The 20406-nt window shown below is 41.4% G+C and overlaps 1 protein-coding gene across 7 annotated transcripts in view; it reads right to left on the bottom strand.

Annotated features, from left to right (window-relative positions):
• The window catches only part of OCLN (occludin), a 49950-nt gene that overhangs the window by 22388 nt on the left and 7156 nt on the right, over positions 1-20406 (bottom strand). For 6 of the 7 annotated variants that reach the window (XM_029217839.1, XM_029217841.1, XM_029217842.1 and 3 more), the window contains 3 exons: positions 19432-19548; positions 14132-14810; positions 10027-10188 (listed from right to left, as the gene is read on the bottom strand). In XM_029217839.1, the coding sequence (XP_029073672.1) occupies positions 10027-10188; positions 14132-14810; positions 19432-19481 (891 nt within the window). In that variant the 5' untranslated portion in view covers positions 19482-19548. The remainder of the gene's footprint in view (positions 1-10026; positions 10189-14131; positions 14811-19431; positions 19549-20406) is intronic. The other variant, XM_029217844.1, reaches the window with a different exon arrangement.

The following is a 20406-nucleotide window of genomic DNA, read 5'->3' as shown; positions in this document are numbered from 1 at the left end:
GCGGCATGTGAGATCTTCCCGGACCGGGGCACGAACCCGCGTCCCCTGCATCGGCAGGCGGACTCTCAACCACTGCGCCACCAGGGAAGGCCCAGCCTGCATTTTAACACTCGTGTATCTCACGCCAGCCTCCCCAGCAGGTGTGCCGCAGGCACACTACACCTCAGAGCCCATGCCAGCCACCACCTAGGGTTCCAAATCCCCTGCAGTTTACTGTAGTACTCCACACAACCTCAGCATTTTCTAAGCATGCCATGCCTGGAAGAGACCTTATGCGTACCTTAACTCAAATCCCACTGGGCTTGCAGTATTATAGCTGCAGCCTGGCTCTATGGAACAGTGGTTCTCAAAGTGTGTTCCCCAGACCAGTAGGATCAACATCACCTGGGAACTCTGGGAACTCAGAAATGCCAGTTCTCAGGTCCCATTCCAGATCCACTGCACGAGAAACACTGCGGGTGGGCCCAGCAAGCTGTTTTAACCAGCTCTCCCTGTGATTCTGATGTTTGCTAAGGTTTGAGAACCACTGATGGAGGACAGTTTTCCTCGATGTCACAGACAACTGCCCTGTTTAGACCATTATACCTATAGTTAGAATTAACTCTATTTAGTGCTGGAAATCTAGGAATCCCTGCATTCAGAAAGCCACAAAGACACTCACCAGCTCTAGCACTCATCCTACCCCACCTTCCATTACAACTCTCTACACCAGCCCCCCAGGATGCCCTCGACAGATAGGGCCTTCCGTCCTCCACGCTGCTGGGTTCTGAAGGTCAGTCCATGGATAGGACACTTCCATTCTTGTTCCATTTCATGCCACCTGAGACCACAGATAATAGTGAAACCTTTCCCGGGTTGAGAGCCCGGTATACCAATTGTCGGCAGCCCACAGGAACTGCTCTTACGTTAAAGAACACTTGTACTTACTGGTTGAAAATAAGAAAGCTATTTGAGTTTCTTCAGCTGTCTAACACTGATTACCACCACCGCCCGGTCCCAGTCACCTGCCCCACCTGGACCTGTTGCCCGTTCCTGTGTGCAAGGAAATGATACACAGAGCCTGCCTACACCCTTCAAAAAAACATTTGTTCTTAGCTCGCAGCAAGCTTACAAGTAAGAGGAAAATTAATAGTTTAACAACTGCAACCAACATTAAATGTATTTATATTTTGGGTACTCTTACCCAAGCTCCCTTATTTGATGCCATCATTGCAAATACTAACAATTATTACTCTGGCTAAAATTTATTGGGCATTAATAAATTATGTGCTGGCCCTGACCTAAGCCCTTTAATTGTTACAGGATCAGCATATACATGCTGTAGGTGAAACTTTTATTTTCCCCATTTACACATGAGAAACCTATTAAATGAACAGACAAAGTGATTACCTTCATCAGAGTCCAAGGATACCAAAAGCTACCCAAGGCTGACCACAAAGGACAGGGTCCAGGACCCTGACCCCTCTCTACACCCAGGCCTGATCATCCTTACTAGCTCCTACCTTGACAGGTAAATGTTGGGAACAATGCTATAACAGTGCTGCATCACAATGTCAAAGCCTTAGAAACTTCTAGAAATAGGCTACCTAAATAATACACTTAATATGTATGTACGTATGTATGTATGTATGTATGTATGTATGTATTTATTTATGGCTGCATTGGGTCTTCATTGCTGCACGTGGGCTTTCTCCAGTTGCAGCAAGCAGGGGCTACTCTTCGTGGTGGTGTGCAGGCTTCTCACTGCAGAGCACGGGCTCTAGGCATGAGGGCTTCAGTAGTTGTGGCACGCAGGCTCAGGAGTTGTGGCTCTCAGGCTTTAGAGCACTAGTGCAGTAGTTGTGACAACATGGGCTTAGTTGCTCTGTGGCATGTGGGATCTTCCTGGGCCAGGGCTCGTCCCCTGCATTGGCAGGCGGATTCTTAACCACCGCACCACCAGGGAAGTCTCTACACTCAGCTTTTAGATCTAAACATTTCGTACTTAAAAACAGGATCTTGTTTAACAACCTTCATTTACTACTTGGTAATAATGAAGAAATAGTTTATGGCATGTTCTCTCCAAACTTAGTTTATTCTTGCTTCTGACATAAATTATGTGGCATAACAAGAAAAGGTGCAACTTAAGAGACAGACAGAAAATACTCCCTGAGAACTGGCATGCTGATTTGTGGTAGAGATAAGCACTTTACACATACATTATCTCATTTTAATGATAGTTTTATTAACTATGAACTATTTCCCCAATTCTACTGGCAAAGAAAACTGAGGCTCAGAGATCTCAGAGGAAAAAAAAAAAACCACACCAAAAAAATTACAAGTTATAAAGGCAAATGTAACACTTGTCCTGCTGGTTAGTACATCTGGCTTGAGACAAATTACTGAAGCCCTCTGCAAACCTCAGTGTCCCCTTGTATAAGAATATTCACACTGTAAAGATGTATAGAGTGGCTACACCTACTTAGGAAATGGTGGTTCCTACCTTTCTTTTACTGTGACTTTTTAAAAAACTTTATTGCCAAAATTAAGACGTGAAGCTCAATCCCAAGTCAGCCTGATGTACTATACTGAAAAGAGCACTGAGAAACCAGAGTCCAAACTTCTAGCCCTGACACGTCAAATCACCACCAACAAGCCTCCTTCTTACTACTGTGTCTACCTCGCAGGTCTTCAACTTCCTTTGTTTAAGTTCACTGAGACAGACTGGATGACCTTACCCTAAGGTCCCAGACTGCTCTCAGATTCTGTTTTCTTTCACTTTACCAAAGCCAAACCAAAACTTATTCACAGGAGCACCTGAAACTGAAGTGCATAACTTTCAGTTACTATTTCACCAGAATACTGCAGGTATCAACAAAAACTAATCTTAAGTACACACATTTTACAATCAACTCTTTAATATTTACCGTAGGTGTGTGCTTTTCCAAAGCCAGACCCCAGTTCTAAGTACTCACTCTAGAGAAAACGAAGATGTATGTCTTGATATTTATACTTATGACCTTCTGGAAATGCAGGTGGGGGAAGAGAGATCTGAACACAAAGATTAACATGAAATACTCATCTTCGTGGGCATAAGGGTATCAGCCCCTCCCAACTCAGCTGCAGCACTCCTGGCTGAAGGGTCCCCCCACCAGCATTCTCAGTGTGTTGGCAGGACGCAGCTCCTTAAACCACAGTCCCCTGCTGCTCTGTGAGGCCAAGCTCAAAGGGGCAGAAAGGGATCTGAGTGGCGTGACACCCTCCCGGGAAGAGCCAGCAGACTACTGAGGAGCACTGGGGTGAAGCGGGCTCAGAAAGCTACTCAGAAACACGGCCTAAGCTATTCAAATCGCACTCTGCATTTAAACCTGGTCAGATGACACACACATAAAAAATAAAAGGGCAATTACAATTAACCCATGTAGCTCATATTCAGGTAGTAAGTATTATCCACAGAGCAGTTTCTCTAGAAACCATCTCCCCATCCCACACAGTAACTGTGGGAACTGCCACATGCTGGATTACGTGAGAAGGGCCCTGCCCTTGGGCACAGTGGGTTAGTGTGAGGATGGCCGCCTGACCCAAGGCTACTTATTCATCAGGGCCCCTTCCCCAGGCAAGTCTCAGACAAAGCACTAATATGAACAACTCAGAGCTCTAAGTAGGTGCTTTCCGCTCCCCTTCTCCATGCGAAAATGAAGCCTACCAGGCAGGAGGGAGTCAAGATGAGAAAGCAGATCCCAATGGACTTGAAGTCCCGATTTCAGCTGTTCATGAAACACAGCCACATCCCTACCTCTGTGGCTAAGTTGTTTCGACTCTTTCTAGGATTTCATAAATCACCACCCAAAATCTTGCAGATATATTCCTCTTCTTACCTATGCTAACTTAAGTTCTGTTTTTGTCAACTGTAACTAGGACTCATGCAACACCAAAATTCTTTTCTGCACAGCCAGCTGTCTTCCTTTCAACATCCCTGTAAGGCAGACAGCCATATATTACTGGTCTTCTTCATTTTCTCACATGCATCTCACATTAGTCTTGAGAGGCAGACCAAATAATATAGCCAATTTTATAGATAAGAAAACTGAGGATCAGAAGGGGTAATCTGTTTACCAAAGAATGCTGGAGTCAGGACTCAAACCCAGAGCTTTAGGGTCCAGTGCTGTTGTCCCTCCACCAGGAATTCTCCCCAAACTAGACTTCCTTGACATACATGTGGGTTAAAAATAACAGAACTGATCTACCTAGAGTCACAGCAAAAGCAATGAAGCTAGAATTCAAACCCTGGTATTCCACCTCCCTGATACACTGCTTCTATTAGACAGAAGTAGAAAAGACAGCATTACACAGCAAGAGTAGAAGAAAGGGGAAGACTACCAGTCCCACAGGGCTGTTCATCTGAGACTAAACGAAGGGTCTCCTCTAAAGCAACGCAGAAAGCCTGCAGGGCCTAGTTTTCTGGCCAGTACATAGTAACACTACTTAGGGCAACGGAGAGGAAGTCCACTCAGAGTGAAAACAGCTGAGGGTACCTTCTCTGATTACAACGGAGCCATTAGTTCCATTCCCAGAACTGAGAAGCACTTCAGTCATGCAATCAAGGCAACAGAAAAGGGAAGGAACGCATCACGGTCTTTTCTAATTAAAGTAGGGAAGTCACTCTGGAGACAGGTCACCTCTGGGAGCAGAAGCAGGTGGATGGGAGAGTAAAAAACACATCGGGTAATGTAACTTAGACCTCGTATTGTAATTCTTGGGTAGGATGATGGGTGTTCATTATGAAAAAAATCAAAAATACAAAAAAGGCTATGAATGGACCAAAGACAACAAGGTCATGAGCTAAGAATTGGGAATAATTTATTTCTGTGTACCTGAAACCAATCTGAAAAAAAAACAAAAACAAAGAGACAGAGAAAATGTAATCACTAAGGCTTTCCCTAAGAGCACACTGGCATGGAAATGCTAGACCAGGGCTCTAGTCCTGGCTTTGTCACATTATGTGAGCCCAGGCATGTAAATTAAAAATGATTTCCATTTACATAACAGCTAAGTTACCTTCAACATCAATTTTCTCCATTTTCAAAAAAAGTACCACATACTTACTGTAAGAAAATTACTTTTTACATAATTATTCTGGTCAAAAATTGGAAAAAAACTAATATGAAACAACAGGGATTGGTCAAATAGATCTCTACAATGGAATGTTATTAGAAAAGGTGTGTGGAACCAGAACTTCACACAACACTGATGGCTGTATAAATTGGTACATCTCCTTTGAAGGGCAATTTCTTACTCTCTACCAAAGTTACAGACGTACGTATATACATACCCCTTGACTCAGTAATACTCGCGAAATTTAGCCTATAGGAGTATATATATAGACCGACATATATACAAGTTATACAAAGTTTTCTTTTTTAAAATCCTATCATTGTTTATAATATTAAATAATAAATATATCCAACAATGAAAGATCGATTACATAAACCACGGTACAACCATACCACAAAGAGGCTATGAAGTGGTAAGGAAAGACACACTGCAAAGTAAAAAGGGGATGTGCAGACAGAATGGTATGATCAGTACACTAACTTCTGCATAAAAAAGCAGGAAGTGTATTTTTCTTTGGTTTTATTTTTACAAAATAAAACACTGAAAGGAATCATAAGAAACTAAGAAGAGTACGTACAAGTGTGGAGAGAGGGTGAGGAAAGATACCCAGAAATGGGCAAATGGAAACACAAGGATGGCAGGGAGTCTGCCTGAAAACCTGTTTTTTAAAAAAATTGTAATTCTGGCCATAGGCTTTTTACTTATTTATTTTGTTAAATTGTATTTATTTATTTATTTTTGGCTGAGTTGGGTCTTTGTTGCTGCACGTGGGCTTTCTCTAGTTGCGGTGAACGGGGGTTACTCTTCGTTGCAGTGCACAGACTTCTCACTGCAGTGGCTCCTCTTGTTGGAAAGCACAGGCTCTAGGTGCACGGGCTTCAGTAGTTGTGGCACATGGGCTCAGTAGTTGTGGCTCACGGGCTCTAGAGCACAGGCTCAGTAGTTGTGGTGCACGGGCTTAGCTGCTCCACGGCATGTGGGATCTTCCCGGGCCAGGGCTTGAACTCATGTCTCCTGCATTGGCAGGCGGATTCTTAACCACTGCGCCATCAGGGAAGCCCTGGCCACAGGCTTTTTAAAAGGGGGTAATTAGAAAGCTTTTATCTTGCCAGCAAATACAAAAATTAAAACAGTACCACACCAACCAATGCAACAATATAAATGAATCTTATAGCACTATGTTGAGTGGACATAAAAGCACACAGGACATAATTCCATTTATGTGAAGTTTAAGAATAGGCAAAACTAACTGATGTGATAGGAATAAGAGGAGTTACCAACCCCTAGGGGATACTGACTAAGAGGCATAAGGAAACCTTAGACCCTGGAATGTATGATATCTTGATTTAGAGGCTGGTTACAAATGGGCTTATACGTGTAAAATTTCACCAAGCCATACAATTAAATTAGTGCATTTAATGTACTTTACTGTGTGTGTATAGATATACATTACACTTCAGTAAAAATTTTTAACAATATCAAAATTGTTTTTGAGAAATATTTAATGAGATAAAAAGCCTATATCATGTTAAATCAAAAAAGGTAGAATTTTACACTGCTAAGGACTATAATCATACTTCTGAATTAGAATAAGATGTAGGAAGAGGAAAGGATTAAAGAAAATACACCAAAAAGGTAACTCAGGATGGCAGAATTTTCTTTATACTTCACAGTATTTTCAAAATTATTTAATTAAAATAACCACATTCTTTTAATTCAGAAAAAGTACCAATTAACCTGGGGTTTGAGGACATAATAGAAAAAATAAAGATCTACAACTTTAATTAAAAGAGCCTTTAAACATTTAAAATACAACAACGTTGGTACAAACTTAAGTGAGTGACTGACTACAAAGGACCAGGTTAACATCCAAACAGTGTGCAAACATGGCCTGTTTATTTTACAAAGTACAAGATATCCAGAAAGGGGAGGGAAAAAAAACAACCTTAAAAATCCCTAAGAAGGCAGAGAAACCATTGTGCCGGAGATTCAGAGACAGGAAATTAGAAAATTACAAATTTTCTCATAGATAATACAAAAGGACTGAAATCTGCTTAAAACTCTGAAGGCTCAGCTGTTGAGGTGCCTTTGCTCTGGGGGTTCTTATCTTAAAGATTTTAAAATTCAAGAAAGGCAGTACAATTTAATTATGAATGTCAGGATGTACCTACCCCAATGTGTAGGGAAGGAGTAAATTTAGTAGGTAATTGCTCCTTTAGTAAGTTTAGTAAGATACCACCCCCGCACCCCCAAACAATCCACTATTAGCTGTATGGAGAGTATCTTGTCTTAGTTCTCCACAATTAGAATTCAAATTTTAATTCTCATTTAGCACAAGTAATTAATTCTAGATTCTCTTCCATTATTTCAAGTGGAGATAATTTTTACGATATTACTTTCTAATGACCAAAAGGAAGAAAAAAACACTAATCCACTCCACTGCCAGGCACTTTATTTTATTTTGCTTTATTTTCTAATTTTTAAATTTATTATTATTTTTTTTGCCGTGCCACGCAGCTTGCAGGATCTTAGTTCCCCGACCAGGGATTGAACCTGGGCCCCGGCAGTGAAAGTGCCAAGTTCTAACCACTGGACTGCCAGGGAATTCCCCCACTTTATTTATTTATCTTATTGGAGTATAGTTGATTTACAATGTTGTGTTACTTTCTGCTATACGGCAAAGTGATTCAGTTATACATATACATATAGCCACTCTTTTTTAGATTCTTTTCCCATACTCTACTCAATACCCTGTAATGCCAGGCACTTCGGATGCAGCATCAAACATTTCCACTTGCGCAGCTGTGTTATCGGAGTGAAATCCATTCGAGCAGAATACTGCGAAAGAGCAGAGAAACCTGAGGAACAGTCTGCATCTGGTTGTGGAAGTAAGTTGAGGCAAGAATGAAAATGTGGGATTGAGTTCAGCAAAGCAAACCTGGGCAGGTGAAGGGAGAATGGAAGGCAAAGCACAATACCTGTGACTAAAACTGCCTCCCAATAGCTTACTTCCAATAGCCTTCCTTAGGCATTTGAGTTGGGGGAACAAGGGAAAAGGAAATGAGGAATTTTCAAGTACCGCATAAAACATCAGTGTGCTCAAAATCCTGTGTCTGCTATTCAACAGATGATCATTTAGTTTCATGCGACAAAACATTTATTACTACAGAGAAACTATGATGTGTGAAACAACCTACAGGCTGGCTATCAAATTTCCAGGGATTCAGTGAGGAAGCATTATAAAAATAATGCCTCTTTAAAAGTTAAGCCTTTCTGGCTTTGTTGTCATCATCACCTCCATAAGTTATTATGGCTATCTTTTGTCAAATTATCCAAAGTACCCAGAACTTATTAAACCTTCATGACAGTAAAATCAGATGAGAAGCCGAAGTTCACTGGGACTCTAATATTACTGGCACTGGTCTCTCTTGAGTCGGTTTTTTAGGCTCTCAAAACCTTAAGTAAACAAATCCAACAGCCAGTGAAAACTGACACACCCAGAAACTCTCAGTGAAACCTTGACTTCACAGTTCACAATAGACTGTCCTATTCCCTCTACAGGTGGCCTTGCCTGGAGCTAAAGGTCAAAAGAAAACAATCCCCAACACCTTCACATTTTACTGGGCTGGGGGGTGGGGATGAGGAAGAAAAAAACAACAAGCAGGCTTCAAGGAGAGGTCGGGAACACGGGCACATACATACCATACCTTCTGTTTCTCCTGACTGCTTCGTCTTAGTACCTTAACTAGAAAAATTTCATCTACATTCAAATTTCTTCAAACATCAGATGGAGGATGCTAGAGCTAGGAGCCTTCAAGATGATCATCAGTATCTTCACCCCCAACCTGACCAGCAGGACCCACCCTCAGCCCACTCCGCTCTGCTCCCACGGGCCAAGACCAACCTACCCTGGAACCAGGGTCCAGGATTCTCAACTAACCTTCATGGCAAGAAACCAATCTGCTCAAAGAAACCTATGAAGGCAGATTCTGAGGCTGCTCTCAACAACATCCTAACAGAGTATTTCTAACAAAGTTTGGAACACCCCTAAAAACAGGTTAGCTATCAGGAACGTGCATTTGGGAGGTATTTTTGGTAAGAGGGACTTTCTGCACTTCAGCAAATCGCATCATTTAGGAAGCCACCTACTGGTAGGATTAACAGTATATGAAAAAAAAAAAAAATTGCCCTAATCTCTCTCTGCCTTCACTAAAGTATTTCATATGTCAATATTAGTACAGAATTAGCCCCTGTGATTCTCCAGGCTGTTCCACATGTAAAAAGTTTAAAGACCTGCCACCTGCTACCACCCCAAAAACACCCTTGCCGATCTTTTTTTTTTTTTGCGGTATGCGGGCCTCTCACTGCTGTGGCCTCTCCTGTTGCGGAGCACAGGCTCCGGACGCGCAGGCTCAGCGGCCATGGCTCACGGGCCCAGCCGCTCCGCGGCATGTGGGATCTTCCCGGACCGGGGCACAAACCCATGTCCCCTGCATCGGCAGGCGGACTCTTAACCACTGCGCCACCAGGGAAGCCCCCCTTGCCAATCTTGACCAAAGACAGTAAACATCCTGAGCACTGGTATTTACTTCCAAAACAATCAGCAGGATAATAAAAAGGAAGGGGAGAGGAGATGTTTTTGTTTTCCAAAGCCACGTTATTTCCTTTGTGGTTTCTTTAAAAGCCATTTCCTCTCAGTGCCTAGATCCACTTCTTAGAAATAGAGATCTGGCTTTTACCCGTAGTAAAACCATGTCCACTCATCCCACTTTCTTAACATTCGAAGTAAAACGTGAGGCCACAACTTTTGCAATATACAAAGACAATAATTCTACAAATAAAGTTTCACAAAGCAGAATAGGTTAAATTTAGAGACAAATCTGGGGGCCTAATAAAAAACTGGACATTTACTGACTTTCTTAAAACACTTACCCACTCTTCGACATTGGGGGGTTGCTCATCATAAATACGTTCCTTGTCCCACAAAATATTTGACTTGTCATACCGGTCCATCTTTCTTCGAGTTTTCACAGCAAAGAAAATTATTAAAGCAAAAGCCACAATAACCATAAACGCCAGCACAATGGCAATGGCCTAAAAAGAGATTAAAGATATTGACATATTTAGCTTTTAATTGCTTACTTTATCCCAACCCACACTCTACAAATGCCTAAGGCCCTCCTAAATATCTGTTGTTTAACTGCTATAAAACTGATACAAATGGTTCCATTTTAGAAATATAAAACCTAGCCCAAGCTAGTTCAGCTAAGGCTAGCAACACACACACACACACCAACCTTGATTCACATACCCACACACACACACACCCCAACTTTGATTCAGTCACACACACACACACACACACACACACACACACAACCTTGATTCAATCCTTGGAATGAACATGAATCCCTGTTTTAGAATTATAGAAAACTAGTCCCAAAGCCTGAGCACCAAGGGGCCATATTTCCATAAACAGATGAGAATGCCCAATAAATTAACTCATCACTGGTATACTTCTAAAAGGCTGGAAAATGTTATGCTCAGAAGTAGTTTTATTAGTATTTTTTAACATCTTTATTCGAGTATAATTGCTTTACAATGGTGTGTTAGCTTCTGCTTTATAACAAAGTGAATCGGTTACACATATACATACATCCCCATATCTATTCCCTCTTGCATCTCCCTCCCTCCCTCCCACCCTTCCTATCCCACCCCTCTAGGTGGTCACAAGGCACCGAGCTGTCAAAAGTAGTTTTAAATACCCAATCATGCTTATAGCCTTGTTCCTAACACATGTCTGGCACAACTTTTTACACTGAATGTAAATTTCAGTCTTACCATAAACTATGCAGATACACTCTAACCAAGCTATAAATTAGAGAGAATGGGCTAATGATCCATTTAGTCTGTTAGGTTCCTCTGTTTTAGGTGTCTTTTGTGTGCTTACTAGAAGAGCCTGTGACAAGGAAACCCTACCCCTGACAGTTCTCCTCGTGTCTGACAGGTATGTTAAGTGGTACACTGGCCTGGAGGCACTTGGGAGTTGAGACAGGTACCAGGGCTCTGGCCTGGATGTCTGCTAACGGGTAAGAGGAAGCTCTCTTTGCAGCTGTCTATGTAACAGTGGTATCCTTTTTCAAAGAATACAGGTTTCGGGTAGTCAGAGGACTAAGAGGGATGTCAGTGTGATAAGAAAGGAATACCAGCCCTCAGCCCTATTTACCACAGACACTCTGAATGTCAACAACAAAACTCTGAAACCTACATTTCAGTCTTCAAAATAATGGTAGTTATTGGAGAAGGTCTAACCCCCAAAAAGTGACTCATTCTGGTAAAAGAATGAAAATTCCTGGGTCAGTGTAAGGAGAAAAAAAAAAGGAAAAAAGAATAGTAAGTTAGAAACATTTTCTTAATTAGGATGACTCCTGGTTACTGAAAGCAAGGTTCTCCACCCCACCTGCACATTTGAATCACCTGACAGCTTTTTGAAATATTGACTTACACAGTGAAAATTTGAAAACATTTTTATAAGAAATTAAAGAAGACCTAAGTAAATGAAAAGACACCCTATGTTCATGCATCAGAAGACTTATTGTAAAGATGACAATTCTTCTCCCAGCTAGGATTTTGAAGGATTGCATTGATCTACAAATTCAACACAATCCTTCAAAATTCTGGCTGGCTTTTTTGCAGAAATTGACAAGCTGATCCTAACATTCATATGAAAATGCAAGAGACCTAGAATCTAGCCAAAAGAATCTTGAAAAAGAAGAGCAAAGTTGGAGGACCCCCCATTTCCCAATTTCAAAATTGATGACAAAGCTACAGCAATCAAGAAGTGTGGTACTAAAGAGAACTCCCATATGACCCAGCAATCCCACTACTGGGCATATACCCTGAGAAAACCATAATTCAAAAAGAGTCATGTACCAAAATGTTCATTGCAGCTCTATTTACAATAGCCCGGAGATGGAAACAACCTAAGTGTCCATCATCGGATGAATGGATAAAGAAGATGTGACACATATATACAACGGAATACTACTCAGCCATAAAAAGAAAAGAAATTGAGCTATTTGTAATGAGGTGGATAGACCTAGAGTCTGTCATACAGAGTGAAGTAAGTCAGAAAGAGAAAAACAAATACCGTATGCTAACATATATATATGGAATTTAAGAAGAAAAAAATGTCGTGAAGAACCTAGGGGTAAGACAGGAATAAAGACACAAACCTACTAGAGAACGGACTTGAGGATATGGGGAGGGGGAAAGGTAAGCTGTGACAAAGCGAGAGAGAGGCATGGACATATATACACTACCAAACGTAAAGTAGATAGCTAGTGGAAGCAGCCCCATAGCACAGGGAGATCAGCTTGGTGCTTTGTGACCGCCTGGAGGGGTGGGATAGGGAGAGTGGGAGGGAGGGAGACGAAAGAGGGAAGAGATATGGGAACATGTGTATAACTGATTCACTTTGTTATAAAGCAGAAAACTAACACACCATTGTAAAGCAATTATACCCCAATAAAGATGTTAAAAAAAAAAAGAAGTGTGGTACTGACCTAAGGACAGAAACACAGGTAATGGAAACAAATTGAGAGTCTAGAAATAAATCGTCACAATTATGGTCAATTCATTTTTGACCAGGGCATGAAAATAACTCAATGGAGAAATAGTCCTTTCAACAAATAATACTAAGACAACTGGATATCCACATGTAAGAAATGTTGGACCCCTTCCTTATAACATGCCCCAAATTAACTCAAAATGGATCATGGACCTAACTGTTAAGAGCTAAAATTATAAAACTCTTAGAAGAAAACATATAGGAGTAAATCTTTGTGACCTCGAATTAGGCAAAGTGTTTTTAGATACAACACCCTTTTAGGGTGCAAAAGCAATGAAGCAAAATTAAATGAGACCTCACCAAAATTAAAAAACTTTTGTGCAAAGAACATCATCCAGAAAGTGAAAAGAGAATGACAAAAATGGAGAGAAAATACTTGCAAATCGTATTATAAGGGACTTGTATCCAAATATATAAAATTTCTTACAACTTAATAAAAATCCAAATAGCCCAACTAAATAATGGGCAAAGATTCTGAATAACCATTTCTCCAAAGAAGATATACTAATAGCCAATAAGCACAAGAAAATATCATTAGCCATCAAGGAAATGCAAATCAAAACCAAAATGAGGTACCACTTCACACCCATTAGCATGGTTAGACTCAAACAGACAAAAACAATGCTGGGGGATGTGGAGAAACTGGAATCCTCATACATTTCTGGTAAATGTACAATAATGCAACCTCTTTGTAGAACAATGTGACAGTTCCTCAAAAGGTTAAACGCAGAATCTCCATAAGACCCATCAATTCTACCCCTAGGTATATACTGAACTCAAGAGACGTTAAAACATAAGTTTCACAGAAAAATTCGTAACAGCCAAGGTGGAAATAGCCCAAATGTCTGTTAACTGGCCAATAAATAAAATGTGGTGTATCCCCACAATGGAACGGTATTCAGCAATAAAAAGGAATGAAGTACTGGTACATGTTCTAACACGGATGAACCTTAAAACATTAATGCTAAGTGAAAGAAGCCAATCATACAAAAACACATATCGTATGAGTCTGCTTATATGAGATATCCAGAATAGGCAAAACCATAGAACAGGATTAGTGGTTTCTCGATCTGGGGACGGTTAGTGAAATGAGGAGTGACCGCTAATGAGGATGGGGGTTTTTCCTGGGGTAGTGAAAATGTTCTAAGATCAACTGTGGTGATGGTTGCACAGCTCTGTGAATATACTAAAAATACTGAACTGTATTTTAAATGGATGAATTGGATGGTATGTTAATCATACCTTAATAATGACACCCAGCCCTTCTCCCAGTTTCTGATTTAAATAGAAGTGGGGTGTGGCATCAATATTTTTTTAAACATTCCCAAAGCGAATCTATTAAGCATCCCAAGAGGAGAGCCTCTGACCCAAGGAAAGAGGGGAGAAAAGAAACAAAACTATCCCTACCTCCTGGGGATCCACCACACAGTAGTGATATAAATATTGATCCACATAGACTCCAGCAGCTGCAGGTGTATAAAACTGGTTGCAGAGGGCATATATTTGTGAACTGTAGAGAGACCCAGATGCCTGGGCAGTTGGGTTGACTCCCATTATATAGACAATTGTGGCAATAAACACCATAACGGCCAGGACAGCACTCACTATTATCACAGTCAAATAATATCTTCTTGTTCTAGATATTTCAGCTCTTATAACGCTGGTAACAAATATCACCAATGCAGCCATGAAACAAAAGGCAGCCATGGCCAGTAGAAATCCCTTTGCCGCTCTTGGATCTGTATAGCCTCCTCCATAGCCATAACCGTAGCCATAACCATAGCCATATCCACTTCCGTAGCTACCAAAGCCACTTCCTCCATAAGGGTAGCCAATGCCACCTCCCACTAAGGTTCCATAGCCTCTGTCCCAGGCAAGAGTGGAGGCAACACAGGCAAAAATGGCAATGCACATCACGATAATAAGCATAGACAGAATCCGAATCACTCCTGGAGGAGAGGTCCATTTGTAGAAGTGGAGAATTTCATCTTCCGGGTAGAAAGAATACGCTGGCTGAGAGAGCATTGGTCGAATGTGCATCTCTCCACCATATACGTCATTGCTTGGTGCATAATGATTGGGTTTGCTGAAAAGCACATGAAAATTTTAAGTTAGCCATTTTTAGTGGTGAGCAGAAAGAACAAATAAAGTACCTGGAATAATTTGAACAAACCACTGGCAAATAAAACTATGATTTGTACTGTTCCACTGTAATGGGGCAATCTGTATCCCCCCCCCACCCCTACCAAATTCAAATATCAAAATCCTGACCCCCGGACTTACCCGGTGGCACAGTGGTTAAGAATCCACCTGCCAATGCAGGGGACACAGGTTCAAGCCCTGGTTCGGGAAGATCCCACATGCCGCGGAGCAGCTAAGCCCGTGCACCACAACTGAGCCTGCGCTCCAGAGCCCGCGAGCCACAACTACTGAGCCCGCGTGCCCAGAGCCCACACACCACAACGAAGCGTAGCCCCCGCTTGCCGCGACTAGAGAAAGCCCACACGCAGCAACGAAGACCCAACGCAGCCAAAAATAAATAAATTTTTTTTTTTTTTAAATCCTAACCCCCAATGTGATGGTATTAGGAGGTGGGGTCTCTGGGAAGTAATTAGGTCATGAGGGTGTAGCCCTCATAAATGGGATCAGTGCCCTTATGAAAGAGGCCCCAGAGAGCTCTCTCACCCCTTCTACAATGTGAGGATACAAGAAGTCTGCAATCTGGAAGATGGCCTCCACTAGAACCGGACCGTGTTGGCACCATATCTTGGGCTCCCAGCCTCCAGACTGTGAGAAATAAGTTTCTGTTGTTTATAAGCTACCCAGTCTATGGTACTCTATTACAGTAGCCCCAACTGACTCAGACACCCATTGAACAGTAAACATATCTGTGCACGATGCAACAAAATCACCTGGAGGGTTTGTTGGCCCTCATCCCCAGAGTTGTTGAGTCTGCAGGTCTGGGGTAGAACAAGTTTCTAGATGCTGCTGATGCTGCAGTCTGGAAACCATACATTGAGAATGACTACTTCGTTTCTATGGAACAGAGGTTCTCAAATTTTGCGGCATACTAGAATCACCTGGGGATGTATAAAATCCCCAGACGGAGCACTCCAAACCAGTTAAATCATAACCCCTGGGGACGGGACCCAGGGAGTTTAGAATAGTGGTATCAGCCCTTTTGCCTTTGTGACTGAAGACCAATTCCTTCAGACTTGACACTTACAGTGGCCTCCACTGGGTCACGTGTAAATCCTGGCAGCCTCGCTCTCTTACCTAAGAATGCACATTCATTCACTTATCATTTGGTGGCTATTTACTGGAGTTGCCAGGCTGACGCCTGCTGGGCTCTGTGCTAGGTGCTGGGGATACAACAGTGAACAGGACAGCCTCAGTCCAGGCCCATCACAGAGTACAGTCTGTCAGGGCAGTAAGACATTAAATGAAGCACTACATGAACTACAGCCAGTTACAGCAAGAGCTACAAAGTAGATCAATTACCAATGAGTGCTCATCAGAATGGTGGCTAATCAATCAGATCAGAATCTCCTTTATAAAAATACCTTGCAAACTCCAGTAATTTAATGATAAACACACAGCTTGTAACAGACACACTGATGCGTGGACACACTGAATCTAAAACCTGTGGGCCCTGGCGAGGCAAAATTCAATTCCTAAACCAACTAAAGCCCTTTTGTCTTTGTCATTATTTCTATAGACCGCCTTCCTCACTCCAAAGGAGACGTCTTACTACTGGGTGCCACTAACCATAGGAATTAGAATTACCTGAGTACCGTAAATGAGAATGAAAAGGAAATGGAGAAACTGGAGAGAACAATGAAAATGTCAAGAAAGAAAACTCGGTAAAACATTCTACTTAGATACTTGGGCTATTTCCATTTGGGGCTGTCATGAACAGCGTAGCTCTGACACAGTCTCCAACATACATCCTGGTACACACAGGCACTTTTTTTTAGGGTATATATCCAGGAGTAGAATTTCTGGGTCAAATTTTTTTTTTAATTTTCAGCTCTACTAGACAATGTCAAACTGTTTTCCAAAGTGACGGATTCACTTATACTCCCATGAACAGTGCAATGTTCACAGAAACATTGCTTATGATAACCCCAAGCTGCAGTGCCTACAGTGCCATGGGTAACTGTGATACAGCCTCACAATGGAATGCTACAGAGCTGTGCTATTATGACAGCCGCTAGCCGCACAGATGGATGGAGCACTTGAAATGCGGCCAGTCCCAACTGAGATGTGCTGTGAAGTGTAAAACACAAAGTGCTCATAGTATGAGGGAAGAATGTAACATCAGCAGGAGAGAACCCTAGTATTGACTACGACTTTGAGTGATAATGATGTGTCAATGTAGGTTCCTCAATTGTAACAAATGCACCACTCTGGTGGGGATGTTGATAATGGGGAAGCTATGCATGTGTGGGCAGGGGACCTACAGGAAATCTCTGTATGTGCCTCTCAATTGTGCTGTGAACCTACAACTGCTCTAAAAAATAAAGACTGCTAAAAAAAGAAAATAAACTATCTTGTAAACCAATGTTTATATCAATCACATGTTGAAATGATAACATTTTGGATATATTAAGCAAAATATATTAAAATTAATTTCTTTTATTTTTAATATGGTTACAAGAAAACATGAAACTACATATATGGCTCGCACTATATTTCTTTAGCACTGCTCGGAAGCAAAAAAATGAACTACAAATTCATGTAGATAAATCTTACAAGTTGAAAGAAACAAAGCAGAAAAGAATACATACAGCATATTATGTTCATACAAAGTTTAAGAACAAGTAAAACTAAACCATATTGTTCAGGATGTACAAAGTGGTAAAATAATAGAGAAAAGCAAGTGATGTCCACATTTCAGAACAGTGGCAAGTGATGTCCACATGTCAGAACGGTGGTTTCCACAGGAAGGAGAGGACACAGTCAAAGATTGAGGTGCTCTATTTCTTGACTGAGATGATTATTTTGCTTTGTATTTATTCATCATTTTATATGCATGTTCTGTGCCCTTTTCTATATGTATATTTCACCACTGTTTACAAAAATAAGTATGAGGTTAATGGAGCACTACTCAGGTACTATATTCTCCAGCATATCTCATTGCCATAAACAACTGTGTCCCTACCACATTCAGGTATCGGTCAGGAGGCTATGTAATAGAAGCACATCCTCTTACTACAGTTATCAGAGTTAACGCTACAAACTACTTAAAGGAGGAAACCCCTATCAATGTTTGACAGAAAATTTAAAACTTAAGAATTCATTGTTAAATCTCCAAATGGCTAAAGACACCAAGAACCCTCAACTTTGTTTCTTGTTTTAATATAATTAAGGAATCACTTAAAATTAACAATGTGGAAAACATTATCGTTAAGTGAAAGAAGTCAGTCACAAAAGACCAAACATTGTATGATTCCATTTCTATGAAATATCCAGAATGGACAAATCTAGAAACAAAGTGGACTGGTGGTTGCCTAGTACTGGGGGGAAATGGGGAATGACCGCTAATGGATAGAGGGGTTTCTTTGGGAAGGGGATGATGAAAATATTCTAAAACTGATTGTGGTAATGGTTGCACAAGTCTGTGAATACACCCAAACCAATGAACTGCCCATTCTAAATGGGTGAATTGTAAGGTGTGTGAATTATATCTCAATAAAGGTGTTATTTGAAAAACTGACAATCTATTGCCAACAGTCACCTAAATAAGGTATTAATATGGAAGCTTCATACCACTGGTGAAAAACAAAAAGGGGGCTTCCCTGGTGGCGCAGTGGTTGAGAGTCCACCTGCTGATGCAGGGGACACGGGTTCGTGCCCCGGTCTGGGAAGATCCCACATGCCGCGGAGCGGCTGGGCCCGTGAGCCATGGCCGCTGAGCCTGCGCGTCCGGAGCCCATGCTCCGCAACGGGAGAGGCCACAGCAGTGAGAGGCCCGCGTACCGCAAAAAAAAAAAAAGGGGGAACAAATATATACACAAATATAAGCCTAGACTATATTAGAGCAAATATTAAAATCAAGTGATAATGGGCTTCCCTAGTGGCGCAGGGGTTGAGAGTCCACCTGCCGATGCAGGGGACACGGGTTCGTGCCCCGGTCCGGGAAGATCCCACATGCCGCCGAGCGGCTGGGCCCGTGGGCCATGGCCGCTGAGCCTGCGCGTCCGGAGCCTGTGCTCCGCAACGGGAGAGGCCACAGCAGTGAGAGGCCCGCGTACCACACACACACACACACACACACACACACACACACACACACACAAATCAAGTGATAATAGCTCCCACTGCAGAAAAAAACTGTCATCCTGGAAGTTACAGGTAAGAGGGAAACTCACTCTTCACCACATACCCTTTGGTTCAATTTGATTTTACAAATCAACCAAACACATAACAGTTTTATTTTATTTTATTTTATTCTATTCTATTCTACTGTTTTATTTTATAGCAAACACATAACAGATGAAAGTTTCAACTACACCTTTTTTTTTTTTTAAACATGTAATAGACTTTAAAAAAAAAGAAAAGGGGAATTCCCTGGTGGTCCAGTGGTTAGGACTCCATGCTCTCACTGCCGAGGGCCTGGGTTCAATCCCTGGTCAGGGAACTCAAATCCCACAAGCTGCGAGGCTCGGTCAAAGAAAAAGAAAAAGACTTACGTATTTACTTACAATTCATCAGGTCTGTAAGGAGGTGGACTTTCAAAAGGCCTGGATGACATGGCTGATGTCGGTGGTCACCTGATCTTCAGGATGAGCAATGCCCCGTAGCTCCCAAGATAGGCCAATCTAAGCAACATAAGTAGGGTAATGACATTACTACTGAGCTCATAGTTTCCTTGCATCACTAAGAAAACTAATGATACCGATCTCAAGTAACCTCTCACTCCTTGGTTATTTCTCTTGTCCTTTCCACTGTCATTTTTACACACTGGACCATTAATTCTTTGAGCACAAGAAATCACTGAGTGTAGGCCTCATTTGGCCTGGTAGTCCTCAGGGCACCTAGCATCGTGCTCTGCACATCACTGGCATATGAATATTGTTTAAACTTGAAATTTAAAGTTGCAATAATGAAAATTTCACAAAGGTTTTTACAGCATAGGCAAAAGTGGTATTTTTTTTAAATAGTCACTTCAAAGAACACAAATATAGATGTATAAAAGAGAAAATTTCTTAAAATACATTTATTCTGTCTCATATTACTTTTCAAAGTTCATATAAAATGAGAATGCATATGGAAGTGCATACATAGCTGTGTCCAGCATATACCAGCCCTTCAATGTTAACTAAAGCATAATCTGGTTTAAAAGTATGCTTTTCTCATTAAAAAGGGTTACAAAAATCATCTATAAATAGGACGATTATGGACACTTTTCCCTTATCTCCTTTTCCAAGTCTTCAAAATGGAATATAATTTTCAAAAAAGGAAAAACATCAAACACACACTGTATTAGAGTCCTCTTCACTAAGAAAAGCAGAATAATTTTCTTCTAAGATTCCTCAGGACAAAAATCCCTGAACATCTGAGAGGCAATTTCACTCAATCAACAAGTATTTATTAAATGCCTACGCTGTACCATAGGAGCCTGTGGAAGTTAAGTATGAGACCAAGTTCTCCCGAAGGTCACGCACAAAGAAAACAGC

This window comes from Monodon monoceros, unplaced genomic scaffold (genome assembly GCF_005190385.1).
Source record: "Monodon monoceros isolate NGI ecotype Baffin Bay Population unplaced genomic scaffold, NGI_Narwhal_1 Super_Scaffold_12, whole genome shotgun sequence".
Classification (NCBI taxonomy): Eukaryota; Metazoa; Chordata; class Mammalia; order Artiodactyla; family Monodontidae; genus Monodon; species Monodon monoceros.
Note: the sequence above shows the minus strand (reverse complement) of the source record. Positions and strands in the feature narration are given on the sequence as shown.